At 31.5% G+C, this 23679-nt stretch overlaps 2 protein-coding genes, 1 long non-coding RNA gene and 1 pseudogene across 4 annotated transcripts in view; 3 read left to right on the top strand and 1 right to left on the bottom strand.

The window, feature by feature from the left end:
- Positions 1–2: 2 nt before the first annotated feature.
- Positions 3–2856, top strand: LOC102666178 (uncharacterized). Its single transcript, XR_416717.4, has 4 exons — positions 3–832; positions 1297–1362; positions 1473–1766; positions 1847–2856. It is a non-coding gene; the product is annotated as an uncharacterized lncRNA (long non-coding RNA).
- Positions 2857–4973: 2117 nt separating this feature from the next.
- Positions 4974–7234, top strand: LOC100786860 (UDP-glucose iridoid glucosyltransferase). Its single transcript, XM_003539019.4, has 2 exons — positions 4974–5516; positions 6119–7234. Exons 1-2 carry the CDS (start codon positions 5039–5041, stop codon positions 6997–6999), a joined length of 1359 nt encoding a protein of 452 aa, XP_003539067.1. The 5' UTR covers positions 4974–5038; the 3' UTR covers positions 7000–7234.
- A 5845-nt stretch (positions 7235–13079) lies between these two features.
- On the bottom strand, positions 13080–13936 carry LOC100797426 (18.5 kDa class I heat shock protein). Its single transcript, XM_003537920.4, has one exon. The coding sequence runs from the start codon at positions 13758–13760 to the stop codon at positions 13314–13316; it is 447 nt and encodes a 148-aa protein (XP_003537968.1). The 5' UTR covers positions 13761–13936; the 3' UTR covers positions 13080–13313.
- Positions 13937–22503: 8567 nt separating this feature from the next.
- The window catches only part of LOC100796893 (serine/threonine-protein kinase BSK5-like), a 4041-nt pseudogene continuing 2865 nt past the window's right edge, over positions 22504–23679 (top strand). Inside the window, exons 1-3 of the transcript XR_001383474.1 lie at positions 22504–22983; positions 23078–23301; positions 23415–23627. The product of XR_001383474.1 is annotated as a serine/threonine-protein kinase BSK5-like (transcript). The remainder of the gene's footprint in view (positions 22984–23077; positions 23302–23414; positions 23628–23679) is intronic.

Here is a 23679-nt window from a genome sequence, read left to right as displayed (position 1 = left end):
CGTGATACATCATCACATCAAGATATTGGATATGAAACGATAATACTATAAACTAGAAAGCAAATCACCAAAAATATCAAGACCAACCGAGTAGATTTATTTTTTAACTACAATACAATATTGCCCTCAATTAAATTCAAATTACTTGCCCCACTAAAATCAAATGTGATTTAGAGCTGCATGCATTCTTAACTCTTTTTTTTCTCCCTTCCCTATGAAACAAATTCCTCTCAAATTGAAGCTTACGCATTAGAAAAACAAACAAGCACAAAACAGCTCTCACACATTCATGACTAATTGAGGTTGTCACCAATTTTTTTCTCTACTTTCTATTATTTTTTCGTATAAATTATAGGAAAATTCATGCATCTTATGAGAAGTTAGTTTAATTCCATACCATGATAGAAGTCTTAACCTTGTGATCAGGTTTGTTAATTTGCCTTATGTCTGCTCTCATATCTGCCTTTTCAACTTCAACAAACTTTTCATCTTCTACAAGCATTAATTCATACTCATACCTATTTACTTACATTGCACGTTTGCAATGAATCTGCCTTTCCAACTTCCCCTACTTTTAATCATGACTCAGCCTTCACGTTGTTCGAATAGTCACATCCCACTTCTCAATCAATGCAAAACAGTTATTGAGCCACTCCAACAGCCGTCAATTACCACGCATTCGAATCGCAAGTCATCATCGTTTCAATACCTGCTTCCTGAATCCTTCTCGCCAGAACAAAAAAACGCATTTGACACTCTGAGTTCATCTGCAGCAATTAACCCACTCAACGTTATCGCCATGAGTTCGCAATCCTCGATTGATTCTAGCGTTGTAAGTCCCTTCATACCTTATTCTTTTGTTGTTTAATCTTTGTGTTAATCACACCGAAAATCCCAGTTCTTTTAACTATCATACTACCCTATTGCCTTCACACTCCATTGTTTTGTTCCAGCTTTGTTTCTAAATATATTTTTTCAATTCTATTAAGTTACTTCTCTACTCTGAGTAAAAATTTGCCCGATTTGGATTTGCACATATAGGACAAATATGACAATACTATGTATTTTTGTTATAACTTCTTCCTTTTTTGAATTCCTTATTTAATATTTTCTGTAATTACATTCATGGCTGACCAAACTATAACATGTTATCACGAACCATCAATCATCCTTGACTGTGCTATTCATATGCTACATTTGCTTTTTTTTAAAAAAACCAACTATATTTATTTCGGATAAATTTATACAGTCATATTTATTCAGTAAGTTCTTCCATCATACAATATTGAAATACAGGTACCACCAAAATTAATGGGAACTACAATCACATACCAATTTGTCACTGCATTCCATAATGACAGAGTAAGTTTACTAACCTATACAATCATATTATACTGTCTTCATGACAAGAAAAACGATTTTCATTCTCATTCACCTTACATCATTAATCATTTTTAATCTTATTCTTGCAGAAGCTCATTGAAATTCCATCATTTTACCACAAATAATGGGCTCCTCACTATCCATCGGTAGTGCTTTTCGCATACAATGGATGCAAATATCCTATAAAGGTCAGGAAATACCACAACAAATACTTCTTCGCTGATGGATTAAAGCAATTCTGAAAAGAATTGAACATTCCACAAGGTATCACCATTACTTACATTGTTATCGACAAAAATTGGATCTTCAACCTTCACTTCATGCCACCCCTAGATTATTAAACATGTGGAAGGCCTCCAGCAACCCAAAGAACATATGTATTGGTAAAACTCCATTTTTTTAATCAAACACTGTCATTTCTATTATCATTAAATGCTATTACTCATTTACATCTCTAATCTAGGTACTCCCACCCACTGCTCTACCCTATCTTGATGCCTCAGCTCCGAATATGACAATCCTCAAAAATCATGGCCATCCTCTTCAATGGAAGTTGACCCTCAACGATCCTGACTTTGGTCAATAATGTATTACTAACCCATGGTATCAATATCTGGAAAATAATGGCTTCAGCCTTGGAGATGAGATATCCTTCTACTTCAGGACTTAGCAAAGAATATGGGAATTGGTTATCAGAAAGCAACAACATTGGGATGATACGAATGCTAGTCGCTATTCATGACTTAGTTTTGTATTGAATATTTGCATGAAATTAGCGCCTTACCTCCAATTTATGGTTCTTTTTGTAGGAATTGTACATATTTTCATGTTTAATGTGATTTTATATAATAGATACTCTCATTTTATGAATTAATGTTGAAACCACTTTAGTTTCAGGCCAAAAGAAGAGAAGGCTCAAGTAGTTGAAGACTCGCTAAGCACGGTAGATCTGCTTAGTGAGTGGCATCCGCTAAGCGAGGCATACAACTCGCTTAGCAGGTTGGAAAACCTTAGAAGAGGATCAGTCAGAGATGTGCTCGCCCAGTGCGTCGCCAGCCCGCCCAACGAGGTCGTTGTCCCTTCTCGCACTTAGTGCGCCCAGCTCGCTAAGCCAAATTCACTTACTCTCGCTTAGTGAGCCAATCTCGCTAAGCGAGCCTTCAGAAGCTAAAACGTCAAATGAGCCTTTAAAACACTGAAGTTGACAGAAACTAAGGAGAGAGTCGAAAAACAAAGCAAAAGGGGAAGCTGGAGTGACAAAGAGAGAGCAGGTAAGAGAGCTTAGGTTAGAGGAGTGAAATTAGGATTTTAGAGGTTGGAGGAGACATCTTCTACCACTCTTTGCCATTTTCTTTCACCTAACTTTGTTCCTTCTTTGTATTGAGAGCATATTTCTTGTAATGGAAGGCTAAGCCTCTTAGTTGAGAAGTTCTGTCGAACCCTTGATATAACACTCTTTCACTATCTATTTAATGTTTGTTTTTATGTGTTCATTACTTCTATCTATGCTTATTTTTACATGCTTGTGGTTTGATCACCCATTTGTATGTATAGTTAGGAATTTTAGCATTAGGAAATGCTTTAAAGCCTTAGAACTTGGTAGAGCAAGCTAGACATCTGTATGTATAGGAATGGAGTGCAATGATCTAGTTCATATTATGTTGTATACTTAATGCAACTCTTTTAGGCTAAGTTTGTTGAGGGATCAAGGACGAAGTTTAAAGAGAGTTAGACTCATTCACTAGAGGGATCTTGATTTGAGTAATTTCTTAGCATAAGAACACTAGGATAATGTTAAATAGAAAAAATACGTAATAACATCAAGAGGAACTCAATAGAACGACCCAATACTTTTTACTTGACTGTTTTCACTTCTAAGTTTCTAGATATTTAGTTTTTATTCACATAGACTGTAGTACAAAATTCAACTTGATATTTACTCTGCTTTCTATTTATACGAATGTTTTCATACTAGATGTACAGTGTCTGAGTGAATCAAATTTCCTGTGGATACGATACTCGGTCTTATCGTTTTATATATTACTTGTGCGAATTGGTATACTTGCCGATGTTGTTCAACAACGAACTCTGATTAAAAATCATTGGCAAACTGTTGGGTTTCAATTCATCACCCTACCGTTAGCAACCAACATCTGTATTTGATATTTTGCTGTATATGAACAACTTTGCATTTGGTTATGGTTTCTTTAATTTTCAACAAACATTTGTCATGCTTTTTTATATAAAGTTTTATTTCTTATATCAACCAATATAGCAAAATTACAACCACATCTTATTTCATTTTTTACTAGTACATTTTCCATTCTGCACATTGATAATGTACTGCTTGGTAAATACTCCAAGCGTTTGAATATGCTATCCACTGATAATAAGCTATCTTGGTTCTGTCTGCTGCTATATACATTTAGCCACACTATCGATTAGTTAATACCTTTTTAAAATACCTATTACTACGTTAATACCTATAATTGCTATTTTTACCAATCATTAAATTAAATTTTGCAATCTTCATAATTATACAATAGGTATTATATATTTTTATATCCAACAAAATAATACATCTACTTATTTTATTCATTAGAGATTTTTTATATCAACCAATTATAATTTTTTCCAAGTTTAACTTTCCAAAAAATAATAACAGAATAAAAAAATTTGTTATCATGATTTAGTTATTTCATTGTAATACAATTTATAAACACCTTATTCATCATTTAAATTGTAATTAAATTACATTAGATTCCAAAATTTGAAAAACTATTCCAGTTTTTTTTAAAAAAAAAACAATGTCCATACAATTATATAGCTCCAACTATTTCAATTTATTAACAAATTGTTTAAAAAAAACTAATTTAAAATTCTAAATTTCTTTACAAAATTATCCTACACATACACAACATCTTTTATATTAAACAACCAAACATTACAAAACCAAAAATAACAACCCGTGCATTCGAACGGGTGAGTAACTAGTTGGATAAAATTGGGACACTAAAATTACCCATGTGACCAGAACTTCAATGTCGAGTACAACGCCCTATATCAGCTATATAATGAAAATGACTATTGATGCTACTCGTACCCGTCTAGATAGTAACAACAAATGGACTTTCTATTAAAAGTAGTAGGTATATAAATAATTTGATACTTTATGTCTCTTAATCAAAATTTAAAATTTAATTTTTCAATTTGAATATTAAATCATAATTAAAGATAGATCGATTTGATTGGAGAAAAATAGATAGATGCAAAATAAAAATCTCAAGCACCTTCTAGGTTTTTTTTTTCAAAAAAAAAAAAAAACAAATGGACTTTGTTTGGTCAAATAATTTAATGACCGAAGACATGAGTTTTCAGTATCGTGCGTCTTGATAGCATAGGCTCGTTGAAACCAAGGCAAATAGGTGTTGCGTGTGAAAGCCTCGTTACAATTTTGTAATTAATATTGGCAAAGTCGTTATCAGAAGTCAATAGAGACATAGAAGAGAAAATTCTCATTATGTGAAAGATGCATGCACCAGGCTGTCACTAATTAAAAAAATTCGTTATATATAAGGAGGTTGTACCCATGTGATTTTTCACGCCAATTTCATAGACATAGTAGCACAAAACTCTTGCCTAAGTTAAGAGATTGATGGAAACTCAAAGGCACCGCTTGGTTCTAATACCACCACCATTTCAAGGACACTTAACTCCAATGCTTCAACTAGCCACCATCCTTCATTTAAAAGGGTTCTCCATAACCATATCACATGCTCATTTCAATTCCCCCGATCCTTCTAATTACCCTAACTTTAGTTTTCTACCCTTGTTCTATGATTTATCCGATACCAACATCACCTCCAAGAATGTTGTGGATGTTACTGCAACCTTAAATACTACCAAGTGTGTATCTCCAATTAAAGAGTCATTAGTTGATCAGATTGAGAGAGCAAATATAAACCATGAAAAAATTGTTTGCGTCATCTACGATGGATCAATGTATTCCATCGATTCTGTGGCGAGAGAACTACAACTACCCAGCATAGTCCTCAGAACCACCAGTGCTACTAATTTGCTCACTTATCATGCGTTTGTTCAGCGACAAAGCAAAGGTTTCCCTCCCTTGCAAGGTATTATTATTATTATTATTATTATTATTATTATTAATTCTTATTACTTTTCCAAGAATAATGTTTTTGTATTTTCTACAGCTAATTAATGATAATTACAACTTACTTTACAAAATTCTAGATATGCTTTATTTATTGATGAAAGAAAAAGAAAAAATAAACTAATGTAACCCGGTGTTCAAAGGCTTCTCGCTAAGCCAAAGTATGAAAAAAAAAACATCATTATACGGAGTCTTGTGTATGCAAAAGGCGTTTATAAATTTGAAGCCAAGGGCAAGGTTATTGATGAAAGAATGTTGATATTAAAATAATTAAATGACTTTTGTTTGAAAATAATATTTTTAAAATATTTGAAAATTTGATTTTATGTAATATTATAGAGTAAAATTACTTTTAAAAATTAAAATGCCACAAGGTTTTTAACTTTTTGTAAAATTCTGTTAAAAATTAATTCTATTTATCGATAAAATATAAAAAAAAAAACTTTTTTCCAAATGATCCCAAAAATTAAAGAATCAATCAAAGATTCTAAGCAACTTTTTTTGTTTTGTCACGAACATTGATTGGTAACCAGACAAGCACTAACATGATATTGCATGCAGATTCTATGTTGTCGTTGGACTTGGTGCCAGAACTTGAACCGCTCCGATTCAAAGACCTACCAATGCTCAATTCTGGTGTTATGCAGCAGCTAATAGCCAAAACAATTGCAGTAAGACCTTCTCTGGGTGTTATCTGCAATACAGTGGATTGCCTTGAAGAAGAATCCTTGTATCGTCTACACCAGGTGTACAAAGTAAGTATCTTCCCCATAGGCCCTCTACACATGATTGCCGAAGAAGATTCCTCGAGTAGTAGCTTTGTGGAAGAAGATTATAGCTGCATAGGTTGGCTCAACAACAAAGCAAGAAAATCTGTGTTGTATGTGAGTTTGGGAAGCATAGCTAGTTGGGAAGAGAAAGAGCTAACTGAAGTGGCTTGTGGCTTAGCCAATAGCAAACAGAATTTCCTTTGGGTTATTAGGTCTGAGACAATTAGTGATGTTTCAGAATGGCTAAAATCATTGCCTAAGGATGTTAAGGTGGCAATAGCAGAAAGGGGCTGCATTGTGAAATGGGCACCCCAGGGTGAGGTTTTGGCACACCAAGCCGTGGGAGGATTTTGGAGCCACTGTGGTTGGAATTCTACGTTGGAGAGTTTGTGTGAAGGAGTGCCAATTATGTGTCAACCTCATTTTGGGGATCAGAGGGTGAATGCTAGGTTGTTGAGCCATGTATGGAAGGTGGGGATAGAGTGGTCCTATGTCATGGAAAGGGGTGAAATAGAAGGTGCAGTGAGAAGACTAATGGTGAATCAAGAAGGGAAGGAGATGAGCCAGAGAGCATTGGAATTGAAGAATGAGATTAGGTTAGCTGTGAAAGGTGGTTCTTCCTATGATGCCTTGAATAGGTTGGTAAAGAGTATCTTATCAGTGAATATCTAATTTCATAGCAAAAAAAAAAGAAGAAATAGTTGGATTGGGATATAGCTTTAGTGCTTTACTATATGTAAAAATGTAAAATCACCAGGAGTAGCTAGGAAGCAGCAGCCTGTAAAAACAATGAAATATTTAACGGGGGAAAAAGCTAGAGTTTCTTAATGTAAGTGTGGTTCCTGGCTTTGATTAGTCAAGTTTAGAAATTAAAAACTTCAGTGAGTTGAGTCAGCATTAACAAAAATGATGAATTTGCGAAATTCATTTTAAAATGTAAGCATAGTTAATGTGGAAAGGACGATCTACAATTTCCCTACGTACTCTGATAAGAGAAACGTGCAGTCTTACTGTCTTAGGAGTCTCTTTCGTCTTAGAAGTCGTACGCAAGTGGCAACACGCAATAGGAGTAGTGCAACTGAGCAAAATCGAATCTTTAATATTATTAAATACTAGTAAGTTTAGATATGATTTTTCGACTTTTTGTGCTTATCAAATAACGCATGACGGTCGATATATATATATATACAAAAAAAATGTATCTAGTCTCGTCCAACTAGAATATAATTATTTTAATATAAGTTGTAGTTTAAAAAAATTATACTATCTAAAAACATGAATACAATAAAAAAAACTTAAATATATTTTTCATATTAAAAAATAGATTATTTTTATTTTATTAACTAATTTATTTTTTATTTAAGTATTTGATATTTTTTTGATGTTTTATTTTAATATTTATAGTTAGTTTCATTATGAGAAACGATGACATAATAGAATACATAAGTGTGACATCAAAGTCCAAAACCACCTCTCCTTCTCCCTCGATCGGGACCCTCTCCTTAATGTGGTTGGAGAAATTGCAATCCAATCGTCGTCCCTGAAAACAAGCTCCCCGCATAGCTGCCCCCGCTCGATAGCCGCGGAAGCGAAACCTGACCGGTCAAAGCTCTGGTGAATGGCGGCATCCTTGACGGTGGTTTTCGGCGGAAGAGTGTCAGACATTTTAGTGTAATTGATCTCTTTATTATGTTAAAATAAGAGTGTACGCTTGTTTTAATGTAATAACGAGATGTTCGGTTTAGGCAAATTTTGGAAGTTACATGGAAGTTACTAAAACTTCCATCAACGGTTGAAAGTTACATGGAAGTTACTAAAACTTCCATCAACGACAGTTTTTAAAACAGAAAAAACTTCCATCAACCGCCAAAAACCACCTGTTCTTTGATCATAAATAATCATTCTGGTTCAGAAAGTATAACGGGTGACAAAACATACAAGACCAAAACAAAACTCTTGAATTATAATCTTCTGATTTTATCCGATTGAACAATTTTGGTTGAACCTCGAAATTTGATTCAATCTGAAAGTGTTATACACGACTTCAGATTTATCCAGTATTATCTCGATTTTCAAATTAACCAACAAAAGATTGAATCAAATCTTTCGAGATGGCGAACGATAGTTCGAAGATGACAAGCAAGTTTGCGAAGTTGGACAAGTTTGAAGGACAGGATTTCAGAAGATGACAGAAGAAGATGCACTTTCTCTTGACAACATTGAAGGTGGTGTATGTGCCGAGTACACCAATGCCGGTGTTTATGGAAGACGAAACTCTGGATCAAACAAGGAAGCGTTCGAAATGGGAGAACGACGATTACATTTGTCATGGACACATTCTGAACGGTATGTCTGACTCTCTCTTTGATATTTATCAAAATGTTGAGTCTGCTAAGGAATTATGGGACTCTCTTGAATCCAAGTATATGGCAGAAGATGCCTCAAGTAAAAAATTCTTAGTTAGTAATTTCTTTAATTACAAAATGATTGATTCGAGGCCTGTTATGGAACAATATAATGAACTGCTGCGGATTTTGGGCCAGTTTACTCAACATGATTTGAAAATGGATGAATCCATTGTAGTTTCATCTATAATTGATAAATTGCTTTCTTCTTGGAAAGACTTCAAGCATACCTTGAAACATAAGAAGGAAGAGTTGACTCTGGTTCAACTCGATAGTCATTTCATGATTGAGAAGTCGCTGAGGGCTCATGAAATTGACAAAGCCAATGATAAAAACGTAGCAGGTCCCTCTTCCGTTAATATGGTAGAGGAAAGTGGAACAGTTAAGCAAAATTACAATGTTAAAGGTAACAAACGAAAATTTCAAGGAAATAAGAACAAAGGTCCAAACAAACAGACAAAATTGTCATGTTGGAAGTGTGGGAAACCTGGTCATTTAAAGAGGGATTGTCGGGTGTTCAAAGGAAAGAACAAGGTTGGTCCAAGTGGGTCTAATGATCCTGAAAAGCAACAAGGTCAGATTGTAGTGAATAATTTTAATTCGAATACGAATTCAAATTATGTATCACTAATATTTGATGCATTCTATGTGCAGGATGATGACGTTGCTTGGTGGTTTGATTCGGGAGCAACAAGCCATGTGTGAAAAGATTGTCGTTGGTTCAAGGAATTTAGACCAATCGATGATGACTCTATTGTGAAGATGGGCAATGTTGCAACTGAACCAATCCTAGGATTAGGTTGTGTGAATTTAGTTTTTACTTCCGGAAAAAGTTTGTATTTGGATAATGTCTTATTTGTACCTGGTATTCGTAAGAACTTATTGTCTGGTATGATTTTAAATAATTGTGGTTTCAAGCAAGTACTTGAAAGTGACAAGTACATCTTGTCAAGACATGGTTCGTTTGTTGGATTTGGTTATCGTTGTAATGGAATGTTTAAATTAAACAATGATGTTCCTTTTGTTCATGAATCTGTTTGTATGGCCTCGTGTAGTTCTATAACTAATATGACAAAATCAGAAATTTGGCATGCTAGATTAGGACATGTTCATTACAAAAGATTAAAAGATATGTCAAAAATAAGTATGATTCCTCCTTTTGATATGAACATTAAAAAAATGCAAAACTTGCATATTGACCAAGATCACTAGGAAACCTTTTAAGGATGTTAAAAGTGAGGCTAAAGTCTTAGACCTTATTCATAGTGATTTTTGTGATTTGCATGCTACTCCATCATTAGGTCATAAAAAATATCTTGTTACTTTTATTGATGATGCATCAAGGTATTGTTATGTATATTTATTAAATACAAAAGATGAAGCTCTTGATAAATTTAAAATTTATAAGAAAGAGGTAGAACTTCATCAAAATGAGCTAATCAAAACTCTTCGTACGGATAGGGGAGGTGAGTATTATGATCCGGTTTATTTTCAATCTACTGGAATAATACATCAAACTACAGCTCCCTATACACCACAACAGAATGGTGTAACCGAAAGGAAGAATAAAACCTTGAAAGAAATGGTGAATTCCATGTTATCCTATTTAGGTTTAAGTAAAGGATTTTTGGGTGAGGCTATGTTGACAGCCTGTTACTTGTTGAACCGAATTCCTAACAAAAGGAATAAGGTTACCCCATATGAACTTTGGCTAAGGCATATAGTCAAGTGTATAATGGGAAGTCTAGACACTTGGGTGTTAGACACAACATGGTTCGGGAGTTAATCATGCATGGTGTGATATCAGTGGAGTTTGTGAGAACTTAACATAATTTGGCCGATCATTTAACCAAAGGGTTAAGTAGAGATCTCGTAAAAAGGTCGGCTATGGGATTAGGATTAAAGTCCATCTGAAATCTCTTATGTTAAGATACCCAATTCCCATCTAATATGACATTAGGTGCTGAATTCAATGTGGAAAGCTTAACATGTAGAGATTGGAACACATCATCGAAAGTATCCCAAAAGGAATGTGTTCGGTTCTGTAAGTTAAGGAGGTTAAAGTATAACTTCTCAATGGTTCTTTTGAAAAATTGCATTTGCAGGTGCAAGAAAGAAAAGGACTACCTATATAAGCATGAAGTTTAGCCGCTTCAAGAAGCTGGGACTTGGCTTTGATATGCTTATGAAGGATGGGGACACAGGCTAGTAAACTAGTGTCGAGCAAGAGTAATGTTATAAACTATTGTGCAGATTATCTTCATGTATTCATTATGAATATAAAGGGTTCAATCCTTAGTGACACCCTGATATTCGAATATTTGAAACGTGTAATTTGCTAAGATGAAATTCAATCGTCACGATATTTCATCTATGTAGTAGTTTGTTGTATGTTATGACTTTGGTGATTTGATCGGTAATTACACTAAAATGGGGGAGGTTTGTTGGACATTTTAGTGTAATTGATCTCTTTATTATGTTAAAATAAGAGTGCACGCTTGTTTTAATGTAATAACGAGATGTTTGGTTTAGACAAATTTTGGAAGTTACATGGAAGTTACTAAAACTTCCATCAACGGTTGGAAGTTACATGGAAGTTACTAAAACTTTCATCAACGGCAATTTTTAAAAAAGAAAAAACTTCCATCAACCGCCAAAAACCATCTGTTCTTTGATCATAAATAATCATTTTGGTTCAGAAAGCATAACGGGTGACAAAACATACAAGACCAAAACAAAACTCTTGAATTATAATCTTCTGATTTTATCCGATTGAACAATTTTGGTTGAACCCCGAAATTTGATTCAATCTGAAAGTGTTATACACGACTTCAGATTTATCCAGTATTATCTCAATTTTCAAATTAACCAACAAAGAGTAGGTCGTGGTGGTGTGTGGGGGGCTGGAGTGGCCGTTTGCTATCTTGCCGATCAGCCAATCGCAGAACGCGGCGATTTGCTTGTGCTTTGTGCGGAATTTGTCGCCGGCGGCAAAGAGGTCGGAGACGGTGGAGTGCTTGGCGGAGGAGAGAACGACGACGTCGTTGACTTTGGTTGGTCGTCACCGCTATTCAGGAGAGAACTTGTCTGCGTCACCGCGCGGCCAGGTGGAGCTCAGTGTCGTTGTGCCGCCCCGTCACCTGCTTCACCGCCTTCACGTACTTCTTCTTCCTCGCCTGGTCGATTCGCTTCCCCGAGTTCGACCGCACCAGCGCCGGCGATGGAGAAGGAGACGGTGATATCTCACAAAATGGGACCTTCTCTCCTTGCCCTTCAGCTCCGGGTCCTGATACACGCAAGCAAAAGGGTCATCGAAAAATGAAAAATTTAGAACAATAAAGATAGAAAGAAAGAGAGAGCGACCCTAGTTGGTTTGAGTGGGAGGCCATGACGATAGTGGAAGAAAGCAGAGCAGAGTGGAGTAAGAACAAGAGTTGGTTTTGCAGATGATTATTATGAAAGAGAGATGCAGAATGTATCTCTTGGCACCAACCTCTTCTTCTTCTTCCTATAGAAGAGTGAAATCCAAGGGAGATGTTGATGCTTTGGATAGATATGACAAACAAATTTGTACTCAATTAATAATTTTTTAATTGATGTGCATTAATCTTAAACATGTATAGTTTTTTAATTGATGAAATAAATTAATGCTTTTATTTTATTTTTTAAAAAAAATGTTTTTCCTTTATTACATATAACTGTTTTGCGAGTTTTCTACAAAGTTCAATGCGCATCAACTTTCTATCTCCTTTCTAATTACATTTTCACGCCCGCTCATCTTGAAACTTATGCGTTCATCAATGATGTCCGTGCCAAACAATCTTTATTTGTAGTACAATAGACTATATGGATGTAATAGTAGTTAACTTGGAGACAATATACAAAACAAGTTTCAACTTTCTTTCAAGAGAACAAGACACAAGTGTATTTTGGTATCGAGATGAATCTGACGATAATGTTTGCCACATCCAAATTTCAAACAAGTAGTAGAAAATTCCAAACCTACGAAGAAGAAAGCTACAGTATTGTGAAAAAGATTATTATGTGATGGTCCGATTCTATGTGATCCCAATTAATAAATTGAAAAATTTTATGGTTGTATGTGACATCGCCACAGCTCCAACAATGTCTACCAAGATCTATTCTTCCCAATAGTTCTTTCTTGGTTCATTTAAGAAGTCCATGGTAGCAATTGAAAAGAATTTGCAAAACCAGTGGGATTGCCACTGCCATTGGGGGAAAAGGGGTCCCTGGAACCAATTTAAACTAAAGTTGAAACTCAACACTGAATAATAGGAAAACTTAAGGCTCATGGTTGATAAAATGGTCAGGATCGCGAATCTCAAATTTCCCTTAAATAAGCTTTGCAATATATTATTAAGTACGTACTACAACACAATTAGCAAAACTAAACCATCAATTTTAAAACAGAGATACATATACTCTACATACTAGTAATATACATTAATTGGTTTAACTGACTTAAAACAGAGCAGGGTAGGGTATCGCACGCATAACATATAAGAAAACACAGTTCCATCGAACAAGACATGATTAAAGACAGCGTTTTGGTCACTGGGTTCAGTCGGTGCCTTCAATTTCAACTTCCCTGACATTCCTATTGGCAGGGGCAGTAGTAGTGGGTTGATGAAACTTGGGAACAGTGACAACGAGAACCCCGTGACGCATGTTGGCTTTGAGTTGTTCTAGGTTACCGTTGTCGGGGACCTTAAACCTCGTGACGAAGTTGCCGCTCTCCACGCTGACTTGGAGCACCCTCTCGTCTTGGAGCTCAACCAGCACGTCCTCGTTGGAGAAGCCGGGAAGCACCAGCTTCCACACGTGCGCTCTGGGAGTCTCCCTCCAGTCCACACGTGTGTTCACGGATGATCCGAATCCGAATCCGAATTCCAAGCCGGGGAAGAAGCCGGAGATGGAAGGAGGGAGAGGAAAATCCACGAATTGACCCCACGAAGCGAAGGGGTTGGAGCCGTTGGCATCACCCTGGTTGATTGGAACAATTGACATCCTTCACCAGATTCAAACACCCACACCGACACCGGAACTAGAAGGAGCTGCTAATTATTCACCCTTTATCTTTTTGTCGATGTTCTCGAAGGTGAGAGAGAGAGAGGGGACAAATAAATCTCTGTACACAAATAATAAATAAATCAAACGGATAAGGATAATGTTGTTGGATTGGGCCAACAACTCAGGCTTCCATGTTTGGACTCATAAATGGGCTAGGGGATCAGGGAAATTTGCATAGTTTTCGATCCTCCATGCATGTACCAGAACTAACTGTATGATTTTTTACGTATTCAAAAAATGCTAAACGATAAAACCACTCCCGAGTAGAAGAGAAAAGGAATCCTGTTCTAGTTTTTGATTTAAAATTATTTTATTGTGTAAAGAATCAGAATAGCTAGTTAACATTGAGTAATGAATTTTATTTGAATGATTAAGGTTTAAATATAAATCCTCACAACTTTTTAAAGACTTTTTTGGCTATTAAGGAACTACTACCCTTTAGTCTTCACCATCTTTTTCTTTTGGTGGTTTTGATCATCTATATTTAATTATTTGATCAAATTTTATTGTTCTTAATTTAAAAAAAATGGATTTTTTATTTGATTAGTTCCCCATCTTGTAGGTGTAGCGTAGGGATGGGGATGAAGCAAGGTACAAGCATGCACGATATAGAATAGGAGACTCGGTTGTTACATCACATGCCTATTCTTGATTTACTTTGCTGTCAAAAGCTACTGCTGTTTTTACCTTTTCTATTAATCTGCATTAATAACATGACATTTCCTCTGTCCTTCCCTTTCAATGACATGAAAGAGGCGTCAAACCAAGAGATTATTAGTATCACACATGCGTGTGTACGTTTCTTTCCAGACTCTGAATGCTGAAATGAAACCCAAGCTACCTGGGTATTGCTGCTACTGCATCAGCATCAACCACCAGGGATCAGAAAGCCTGCCAGGTTTGCTCATAAATATAATGCTAGCCGCTACGTGAACAAATATTAAAGATATTGTTCCAAACACAATTTTTTTTTCCGGTTGAAATCTAAAAATGATAAAATTTAAATTTTATATCATATTTAATGTTTTTTTTTAATTTTTAATAAATTTTGAATAATTAAAAAAATATGTTTGAGAAGTATGTTAAAAAATATGTTTGTCACACTCCTCTTCTCATATGATATATTCGCATTAATACAATTGTTTTTGTGTAAATATATTAGATATTTAGATTTTATAGTTTTATAGAAAAATATAGAGTTTAATTGCTATTAATTATTCGTATAAAAAGATTTAATGTAAATACATTATCCAATATTTAATTCAACATTTTGGTTAAGCTGAAAAAAACTTTACATTGGTTGATCTAAATTTTCATGATAATAATTGATACTACTATAATTTTAAAAATAATTATTATAAAACTTTACATATTTATCATATAAAACAATTTTGTGATTTAGATCGACCTTTATATTTACTATTAAAAAAGTTTTCAATATAATAACAGGGAATCCGTTTATTAGTTTTATTTTATGTTCCTAGTATTATTTTTTTTTATCATTCCAGAGAAGTTCTTTTTAATGTGGCTGATTTTCCCTTTTTTTAATTAGTTTCGCTACATATCTTGTTGTTCTAATTAATTGTCCATCATTTCCTAGCGTAATTTCTATGTTATGTATTATGATGTCTAAGGACATATCGATTGAAATAGATTCTTTTTTTTTTATCAATAAAAAATAAGTGAGTTTAGGTTTGATCATAAAATAAAGTCTTACTAATTGATATTCTTAAGACATTTGTTAATAAAAAAGGAAAGTATTTCTCTTAAAAAAATATTTATTATATAAATCATAGAAAAAACATTTAAAAAAATCATAAAGAATATAATTTGTCTAAAAAAATATTTCTACTTTAAATTTCTTAATCAATATCGTTATTGCAGTGGTTAGTAATTATCCAAAAAACAGAGATCCCTTTTTCCTAGACTCATCCGAAAGCACAGAATTTGAGCCATGTCGGAGATTTCCCTGGCAAATCCGACCGAGAGTGTACTCAGAGTCTCTGCTGAAATCTTGGGAAATTTTATATAAAACATTCAATCATGCAAAGCCTTGCTTGCATGCTAGTTTTGTTACTTGTCATAAGGTTTTGATGTAATCGATTAGAAGAGTAAAAAAAAAGTGTGTTTCTAAGGCAAAGAGGTCCTATGTGCACTATGCGAATGGCAAATAGGGCCAGCTTGCTGGGTCGATCAGTACTTGAGGAGATAGTGAGGGAGTGAGAGCTGGAAAGGTTGATGAAGAAAAGACCTTTTTTATTGAAGATTTTCCATAACCATGTAGGACGTGTCTCCCCAATGAGGTTCATTATTAGTGGAAGTGTTAAAAAGAAAATCAAGGACCCTTCGTGTCAAGTGTCCGTCCACTTATGAAGGCATGGATACAACATTTGTGAGAATTATAGCTGGATCTACCTGCGAATCTTCACAGTGCATGCCATTTCTAGATAAAGAAAAAGCACAATAGCTTTTCTTGAGTTATTAATAATTACTAGTTGTAATGTTGGGTCAACTTTTAGTTTTAGGAGTTATATTACATGCCATGGAAATGGTAGTAATTTTTTGTGTTGATATTGTTATTTACTAAGGAAGTTTATGTTGATTTCATCTAGACTCGTTTTATTCAAATAAATATATACTAGTAATTTGCACAGTAAAAGTTTGTTATTAACGTATCTTACAATTGAATGTTTGTGGTGGTTGCTCTTGCTTTTGTGGTGTAATTGATTTATCATGATGAAATTGTTTTCAATCACGAGCAATTTGATCTGTACGTTATGATATCTTAAGGGAGATAATCTTTTTCCTTTTCCTGGTTGGTATGGTATCTATTGGCTTGTACACAATAGTACTATAAAGTATAACTTGGTACGTATAAGATTCTTAACATAAAAATAACTGAGTAATCCTTTCTTAAAAAAAATAGTCTTATTATTAATCATCATTTTTAATTATTTTATTCTTTTCATTTTCTTTCGTTAATTATCACCTTAAGGATGACGGTTAATGCTTGTTATGGTGAAAATAATGGTTAATGAACTAAAAAGAAAAAAAATATTAAAAAAGCTTGTTAATAATTGCTATGTTGATTTTTAATCTTTTTTTAGTCATGATTAATAAAACCATTTTTACTTGTCCGTATGAATTTTACATGGATGCTTTGAAGAATTAATGCATCATTTTATTGATAATCAAAACCGTGATTGCAAAATTTGGCAAAAGGATTGAATAAGAGTAATTTTTTTTCTTCTAAATTACTAAATGTGAGTAAATTTTAAATAAATATCTAAAAAGTGATAAGTGATAATCCACAACTTTTGAGTTAAAAGTTACAAATCATTTTATGATTTTTGCTTTTTCTCTTTTTATTTTTTCTTGAAGTTCTAAAAAAGTTTATGACTTCTTTATTATTACTTCAAAGTCATAATTTTTTTTATATTTGTTAGAAGTCCTAAATTATTTATAACTTCAAGTTGTAAATTAATTTATTTAAATTAACTATTATTTTATTCAATATTTTCTATATTATTGTATATTATTTTATTTAATATTTTTTATATTTTGTAAATTGTTTTTTCATTTAATATTTTCTATATTTTTAATATATATATATATTAAATGCCCATATTCGGAAAATATTAAATGCCTATATTTTCTATATAAAAAAAGTCATTGCTTAGAATTCATCTAAAGGCAATGCTCGAGCAGTAAACAATATAAAAAACGCTCATTTTTTATATTTATTATATTTTCTTAGAATTCATTGATGCCAATATTTTAAAATAATAATCATATAGAAAATATTAAATAAAATAATATAAAAAATATTAAATAAAAATAATATACAAAATATAAAAAATATTAAATAAAATAATAATTAATTTAAATAAAATTATTTACGACTTTGAAGTCATACTTGATCATTTATGATTTTTAAAAATTATTAAAAAAAATATAAAAAAATTTACTGCTTCAAAGTTGTATCTAAAAAAAATTATAAACTTTATTATGACTTGATAACAAAAAGTTATAAATTAGTTTATGACTTTTAACATAAAATAGCTTATGGCTTACTTTTTTTTTTTTTTGAGTATGTATTTAAAATTCACTCCTATTTGATGATTTTTTTAAAAAAATAATTACCCCTATTTAACGGTTTCACCGAAACATCTAGGACAAATTATTTACATCCCTTTACGAAGTTGTCAATGTACTGTGTCCAAACGTTTATCTTGCACAGGAAATACATGGGCTAACTTTGGTGAGCAATGTTATTCTAATTCTAAATTATTTATTATTTAAAGTGATTAGTTTAAATTTTGAGAAAAAATTATTAATTGAATTGATCATTATGATAAAATAGTCTATTTTTTTTTACTAAAACACTCTTATTAAATTATTTTTATTAGAATGTAATTATGAAACAATTAAGGTATTATTTGACAAGTTATTTTAATTAGTTTTTAATTTTTTTATTAATTGAACATTTTGTTTGATTGTTTATTAAAAAGTTTTTTAAATTAAAGTTTAATGTTTTCATTAGTTTATAGCATTTTTTAAATGCTAGTTGAAGTAGGTTAGACTTTTAGTTTTTTTGTATTTTATTATTATTTTAATTCTTAAAATATTTATTCAATTTTTTATTATTTTTCTTAAATTTCATTTTATATTTTTTAACTATTTCGATAACTAGTTTTATCGAACATGTGTGATTTAATAAGGTAATTTAAAAGTTTCTAACTATCATTTTTTAATTTTTAATTACCAACTAATTTTTCAACTTCCTTCCTGTTAGTTTTGTTTTAAATATTAGTGATATATTGATTAGTAAAGATATTTTTCAATGTAATTTTTTAAATTTATATATTATGAACTTGAATTTAGATAATATTAGTAGATAAAAAGAAGGTGAGCGAGTAAATTAAAATAAATAGAGTACATGATAATAAGTAGTAATTGTCAACAAAACCTCCCGAATTAACCATCCAATGAACTATGAAGAATCAGCGGTCAAAGACGCGAACATGAGGCAAAAGAAAACTACTGCCTCATTGGAGATACGAAACTTTCGTTTTCTTTGTGAAATTAAAAATTTATATAAAAAAAACAAAAAAAGAAACGAGAGATTTTATAAATTATGGTCGCACATGCTCAGAGACATCAAAGTCTCGAATGAATAGAATGTTCACAAATATTTAATATTATTTTTCTTTTATGCAGACCACATACATTATTGAACAATTCTTTTGCTTTCAAAAGACTAGTTATAAATCAAGGAGGATACTTAAGTCACTGATTAATAAATTAATTTCGTTTTACAAAAACAATGTTATTAATATAACACTATCAGCATTTTAATAGTACTATTTTATTTTATTTTATTTTTTATTTATTAATTTCTTTACCTATATTATTTTTGGTGTATCTAACCTATATTTTAAAAACACTCATTGACGTACAGTGTCTAATAGTAGTTAATTACCATTATTAATTGTAGCTTTCACAATACCGAACTCATTGATAGTTCGAGACTCCAATATTTCTCAGTTAAACGTTATTCTTTTGAAATTTTAGATTTAAATATATTTTTGTAATTCATGTAATTTAATGTTTTTTTTTATTTTCATGTAATTTTTTTTAGTTTTTATAAAATGTGATTATTTATTTTTCATTCTTAAAGAGTTTTAAATAACATTTTGAATAGTGAAAAAATATTATCTAAAATAATTTAAAAACAAAAAGTAAAATAATCATATTTTGTAAGGACTAAAATAAAAAAAATTACAAGAACAAAAAAAAAAGTTAAATTACAGATAAAAAAATATAACTAAGCCGATATTTCATTTAGTGGCTTCATTAGTATTACATCTAATCTTTTTATAAGAATTGTTTGAAAAGTTTGGTTTGACATTTTTATATGATCTCATTCAAATTGTTTACTACTTTTACTGTTTTGATAAAAAAAATGTCGTTAATTACTTAACCATTGCTTCTTGTCTATGATACCTTAATATATTGCATATTATAAATTATTAATAAATATGATGTCTCTAATTAAATTAATTAATGAAATTTCTTAATCCTTGTGATACTGTATAAGACAGAGCTATGTTGAAAGGGACTCCAGAATTATTAAGCCATTCATAAATGCAACTAACTGTGCCTACAAGTTGAGCATGATAACATGTAATGGGTTTTGCTACTTATGTTTTACTTTGAAGCTGACGCGTGACCACCAGCCCCAGGGTACAAATTTTGTTTCATGGATAATAATAATTGACACTATATTACTATTGATTTTCAAATAATCGTAGAAGTAGTGTAATATCGTGACTATGGAATGCAGATAACAATCACAGTTAATCGCAAAAAAGTTTTATAAAATTCGGCCAACTATAAATGTTTAAATATATAATCAAACAGATAATAATAGATGAAAAACAAAATTATGAAGCGGGCACAATATGGCAAAGGGACTTATTTCTTGTTTCTATTTAGTATTTCCCCACATATGTCTATAATTAAATCAACAAAAAATTATCATTTTTAATTGGAAATCTAGCAAAGAAATGTTAAAAAAAAAATAAAAAAGATAGGCAATCTCAATCTTTGCCAATTATTCTCTTCGCGTGTGATGTATTGCACACTTGGTGAGTTAGCACTTAGAACCCAGAAAGCCCTGCATTTGTTAAATAATACAAGGGTACTCTCTTAAGATATTTTTAAAATTTTGAATTTTTTTCCCTCGAGTATACCCTTTTTTCCCCTTATATATATAAGGCTCATTCAACTAATTCACAATAAAAAAAAATACATAATTTAACTATTAACATTACATTATAAACAATGTATATTAATTTTCAAAATAACCCTTGTTTTTTCTTTTGGAACTTATCATCTTATATTTTTTCACGTAAGTTAATTAACGTGGGATAATCATATTCTCATAAGAGATAAAATATATATTTTTAAAACAATTATATTTAATTTTTTGGTGAGATTTTGAGATATTCTCATGATTTTTAGTCATTTTGATCGACAAAAAACTATCATTAAATTTATTATTCTTTCCAAAAATTTATTATGTGAAAACCGAACTCACATTTTTCATCATGAACTTAGTGTGAGTTGTTAACTAACTTACCCTAATCAGGTACACAGGTGAAATAAATTTACATCATTATTTGTCAAACCTAAATATAATAAAAAAATCAAATTGACTCAAATATAAATAAAATTGAATTACTTTGACTCTATTTATTGGCATCATTCCAAAATATCCTTTAATTAATTAATTAATTATGATTTGAATTTCAATGACTCTTTTTTATTTTTTATATTAAATTTTAATGAAAGAGTCTTTTAAAATGGAAATTTAATTTTAATAGTAAAATCAAATTACATTAACTGACTTTCTTAATTAAGGTAAAGTTTAGTTACTAATTAATAGCATTTATTTATTTTTTATTGATTATAGAAATTATAAGCTTATTAATAGTATTTTAATTTTAAAAACAATTAATAGAAGAAAAATTTAAATGAATCTTACAAAAAAGGATAAACAAACTTTTAAAAAGATTTTCTTTATAGTCTTTTTTTTACAACTTTTGAAAAAGAGTATTACACCTAGAGATTAGAGAGATGAGATTATACTCATCTATAAATTCACTAATAATTTTGATGATATATAGATATAATTTGATTAAATTGATAAAAATCATATTTTATATAAAGTTATAAAATAGTATAATAATTACACAAGTATAATTTCATCATTTCTGTCTCTCATTATTGGTAGTTATAAATGCAATGTTATATTCTCTTCTTAATTTTGATATATTTTAACAATGTTTTATATAGAAAATATAAAAACGAAATACATTAAATATTTTAAAAATATAATAATTTTATATTTAACATGAAAAAATTATATAAAATATTATTATAAAAAATGATTCTATGTGAAAGATATGTACTAGGTATATTAATATCATTAATTAACATTGATCAAGTTTTCATTTTACTTTATTTATAGTAATATTTTTTTTACTGTAACTTATTTTTATATAAATTTATTATTAAAATTATTCAAAACACTTGTTTTAATAACATTCAACAATTCAAATTTAATTATATTAAAATTAATTGCATTCTATTTTTTTAATATGGATTATTGGTATCTTTATGAGAAAACAATAATGATTAAAATGGAAAAACTATGATAAGTATCAAAACTTTCCTTCTTCTGAATATATATAAAGACAATTACATACGTAAGATTCATATTTAAAACTGCCAATAAAAAATTAGAACAACTTCGTGGTAAGAATTTATTAGAGTGAATTTAGTGGCGAAAGTTGTGATAAATAAGGAGTTAAATTTGATCCTTATTATCTTCATTATAAAAAAAGAACTGTGTCAAACGATGTAAGTGCTTACTGATAATTGTATCTGCATCTAAAACATATAAAAGAAATGTTAATAATTCAGAAAAAAACATATTTTTAATATTATTTTATTATTAGTTTAAATTGATATTAAATAAAAAATAAAATTCACAAAAATCTATTATCTTTAAGAAATTTTAACTCATGTCAACAAAGAGTTTGATTTGAAAAAGTGTCCTAAAAAGACTTTGTTGTGTTGATTACCTTTCCCAGCAAATGAGCCTTAAAATGTGACAATAATTAAAAAGGAGAAAGCAAAGGAAGTGCAAAGGTGCAAAGGTGTGAGAAGAAAGTAGGAATGATGAAGAGAAGAGGTGACTGATATCATTCACTGCAGCAGAGAGCAGAACAAAGCAAAGAAAAGAGAAAACCTTTCGATCCCAAAAAAGCCATATTTTTTCGCACCCACTTTCTCTCTTCCCAAACACAGCCGTATTTGGCTTTCTCCTTTCTTTTATCCCTTCCATGCCATACTTCTCTTCAATTCCTCTTTCTTAAATTTAATCTTCTCTCTCTCTAACCCCTTCCTTCATAAAAGAGAAAACACAAAGAAAGAAATAAAAGGGTCTCATTCACTCTCACACACAACACAAGACACTCTTTTTTCTCTCGTGTGATTGCATTCTCACCAATGGGTGCTCGTTGCTCTAAATTCTCTCTCTGCTGGTGGCCTTCCCACCTCAAATCAAACCTTCACAACTTGTCTGATAATGGTGACTTTCCTTTTCCCACTTCACAACAACAAAAAAAGGTGTTATTTTTTATTTGGATTTTAACTAAATTTTTGTTTTTGATTTCTGGGTACAGATGATGATGGGAAAAGGAATGAGAAGGATCCTTGTGGAGGGTTCAGTGAGTACAGTTTGGATCAGTTAAGAGTTGCAACCTCAGGATTTTCACCAGACAACATTGTCTCAGAGCATGGAGAGAAGGCTCCAAACGTTGTCTACAGAGGGATGCTTGAAGATGATAGGTTGGTTGCTGTGAAGCGCTTCAACAAGTCTGCTTGGCCTGATTCTCGACAATTCCTAGTTCGTGCTGATTCTGTTTCTGTGCCTCTTTTTTTTTTTTTTTTTTACTTTTCCTTGCATGTGTGTGAAATTTTATGTTTGATTTTGGTGTTTGGTTTGGTTGGTCTTTTTAGGATGAAGCACGTGCTGTGGGGCAGCTAAGGAGTGAAAGATTGGCTAACTTGGTTGGGTGTTGCTGTGAGGGAGAAGAAAGGTTGCTTGTGGCAGAGTTCATGCCCAATGAAACTCTCTCCAAACACCTTTTTCATTGTGAGCTTTTTTTTCCCTCCATTTGTTTGTTTATCTGTTTTACTTTTCTTCAGCAATCAACAGGAGAGAAGATCTAATTTTGATGTCATTTTGTTAAACCCCTTATGTATTTTTGAATGATTTGCTTTA

The sequence above is a fragment of the Glycine max genome, chromosome 11, assembly GCF_000004515.6.
Source record: "Glycine max cultivar Williams 82 chromosome 11, Glycine_max_v4.0, whole genome shotgun sequence".
NCBI lineage: Eukaryota > Viridiplantae > Streptophyta > Magnoliopsida > Fabales > Fabaceae > Glycine > Glycine max.
Note: the sequence above shows the minus strand (reverse complement) of the source record. Positions and strands in the feature narration are given on the sequence as shown.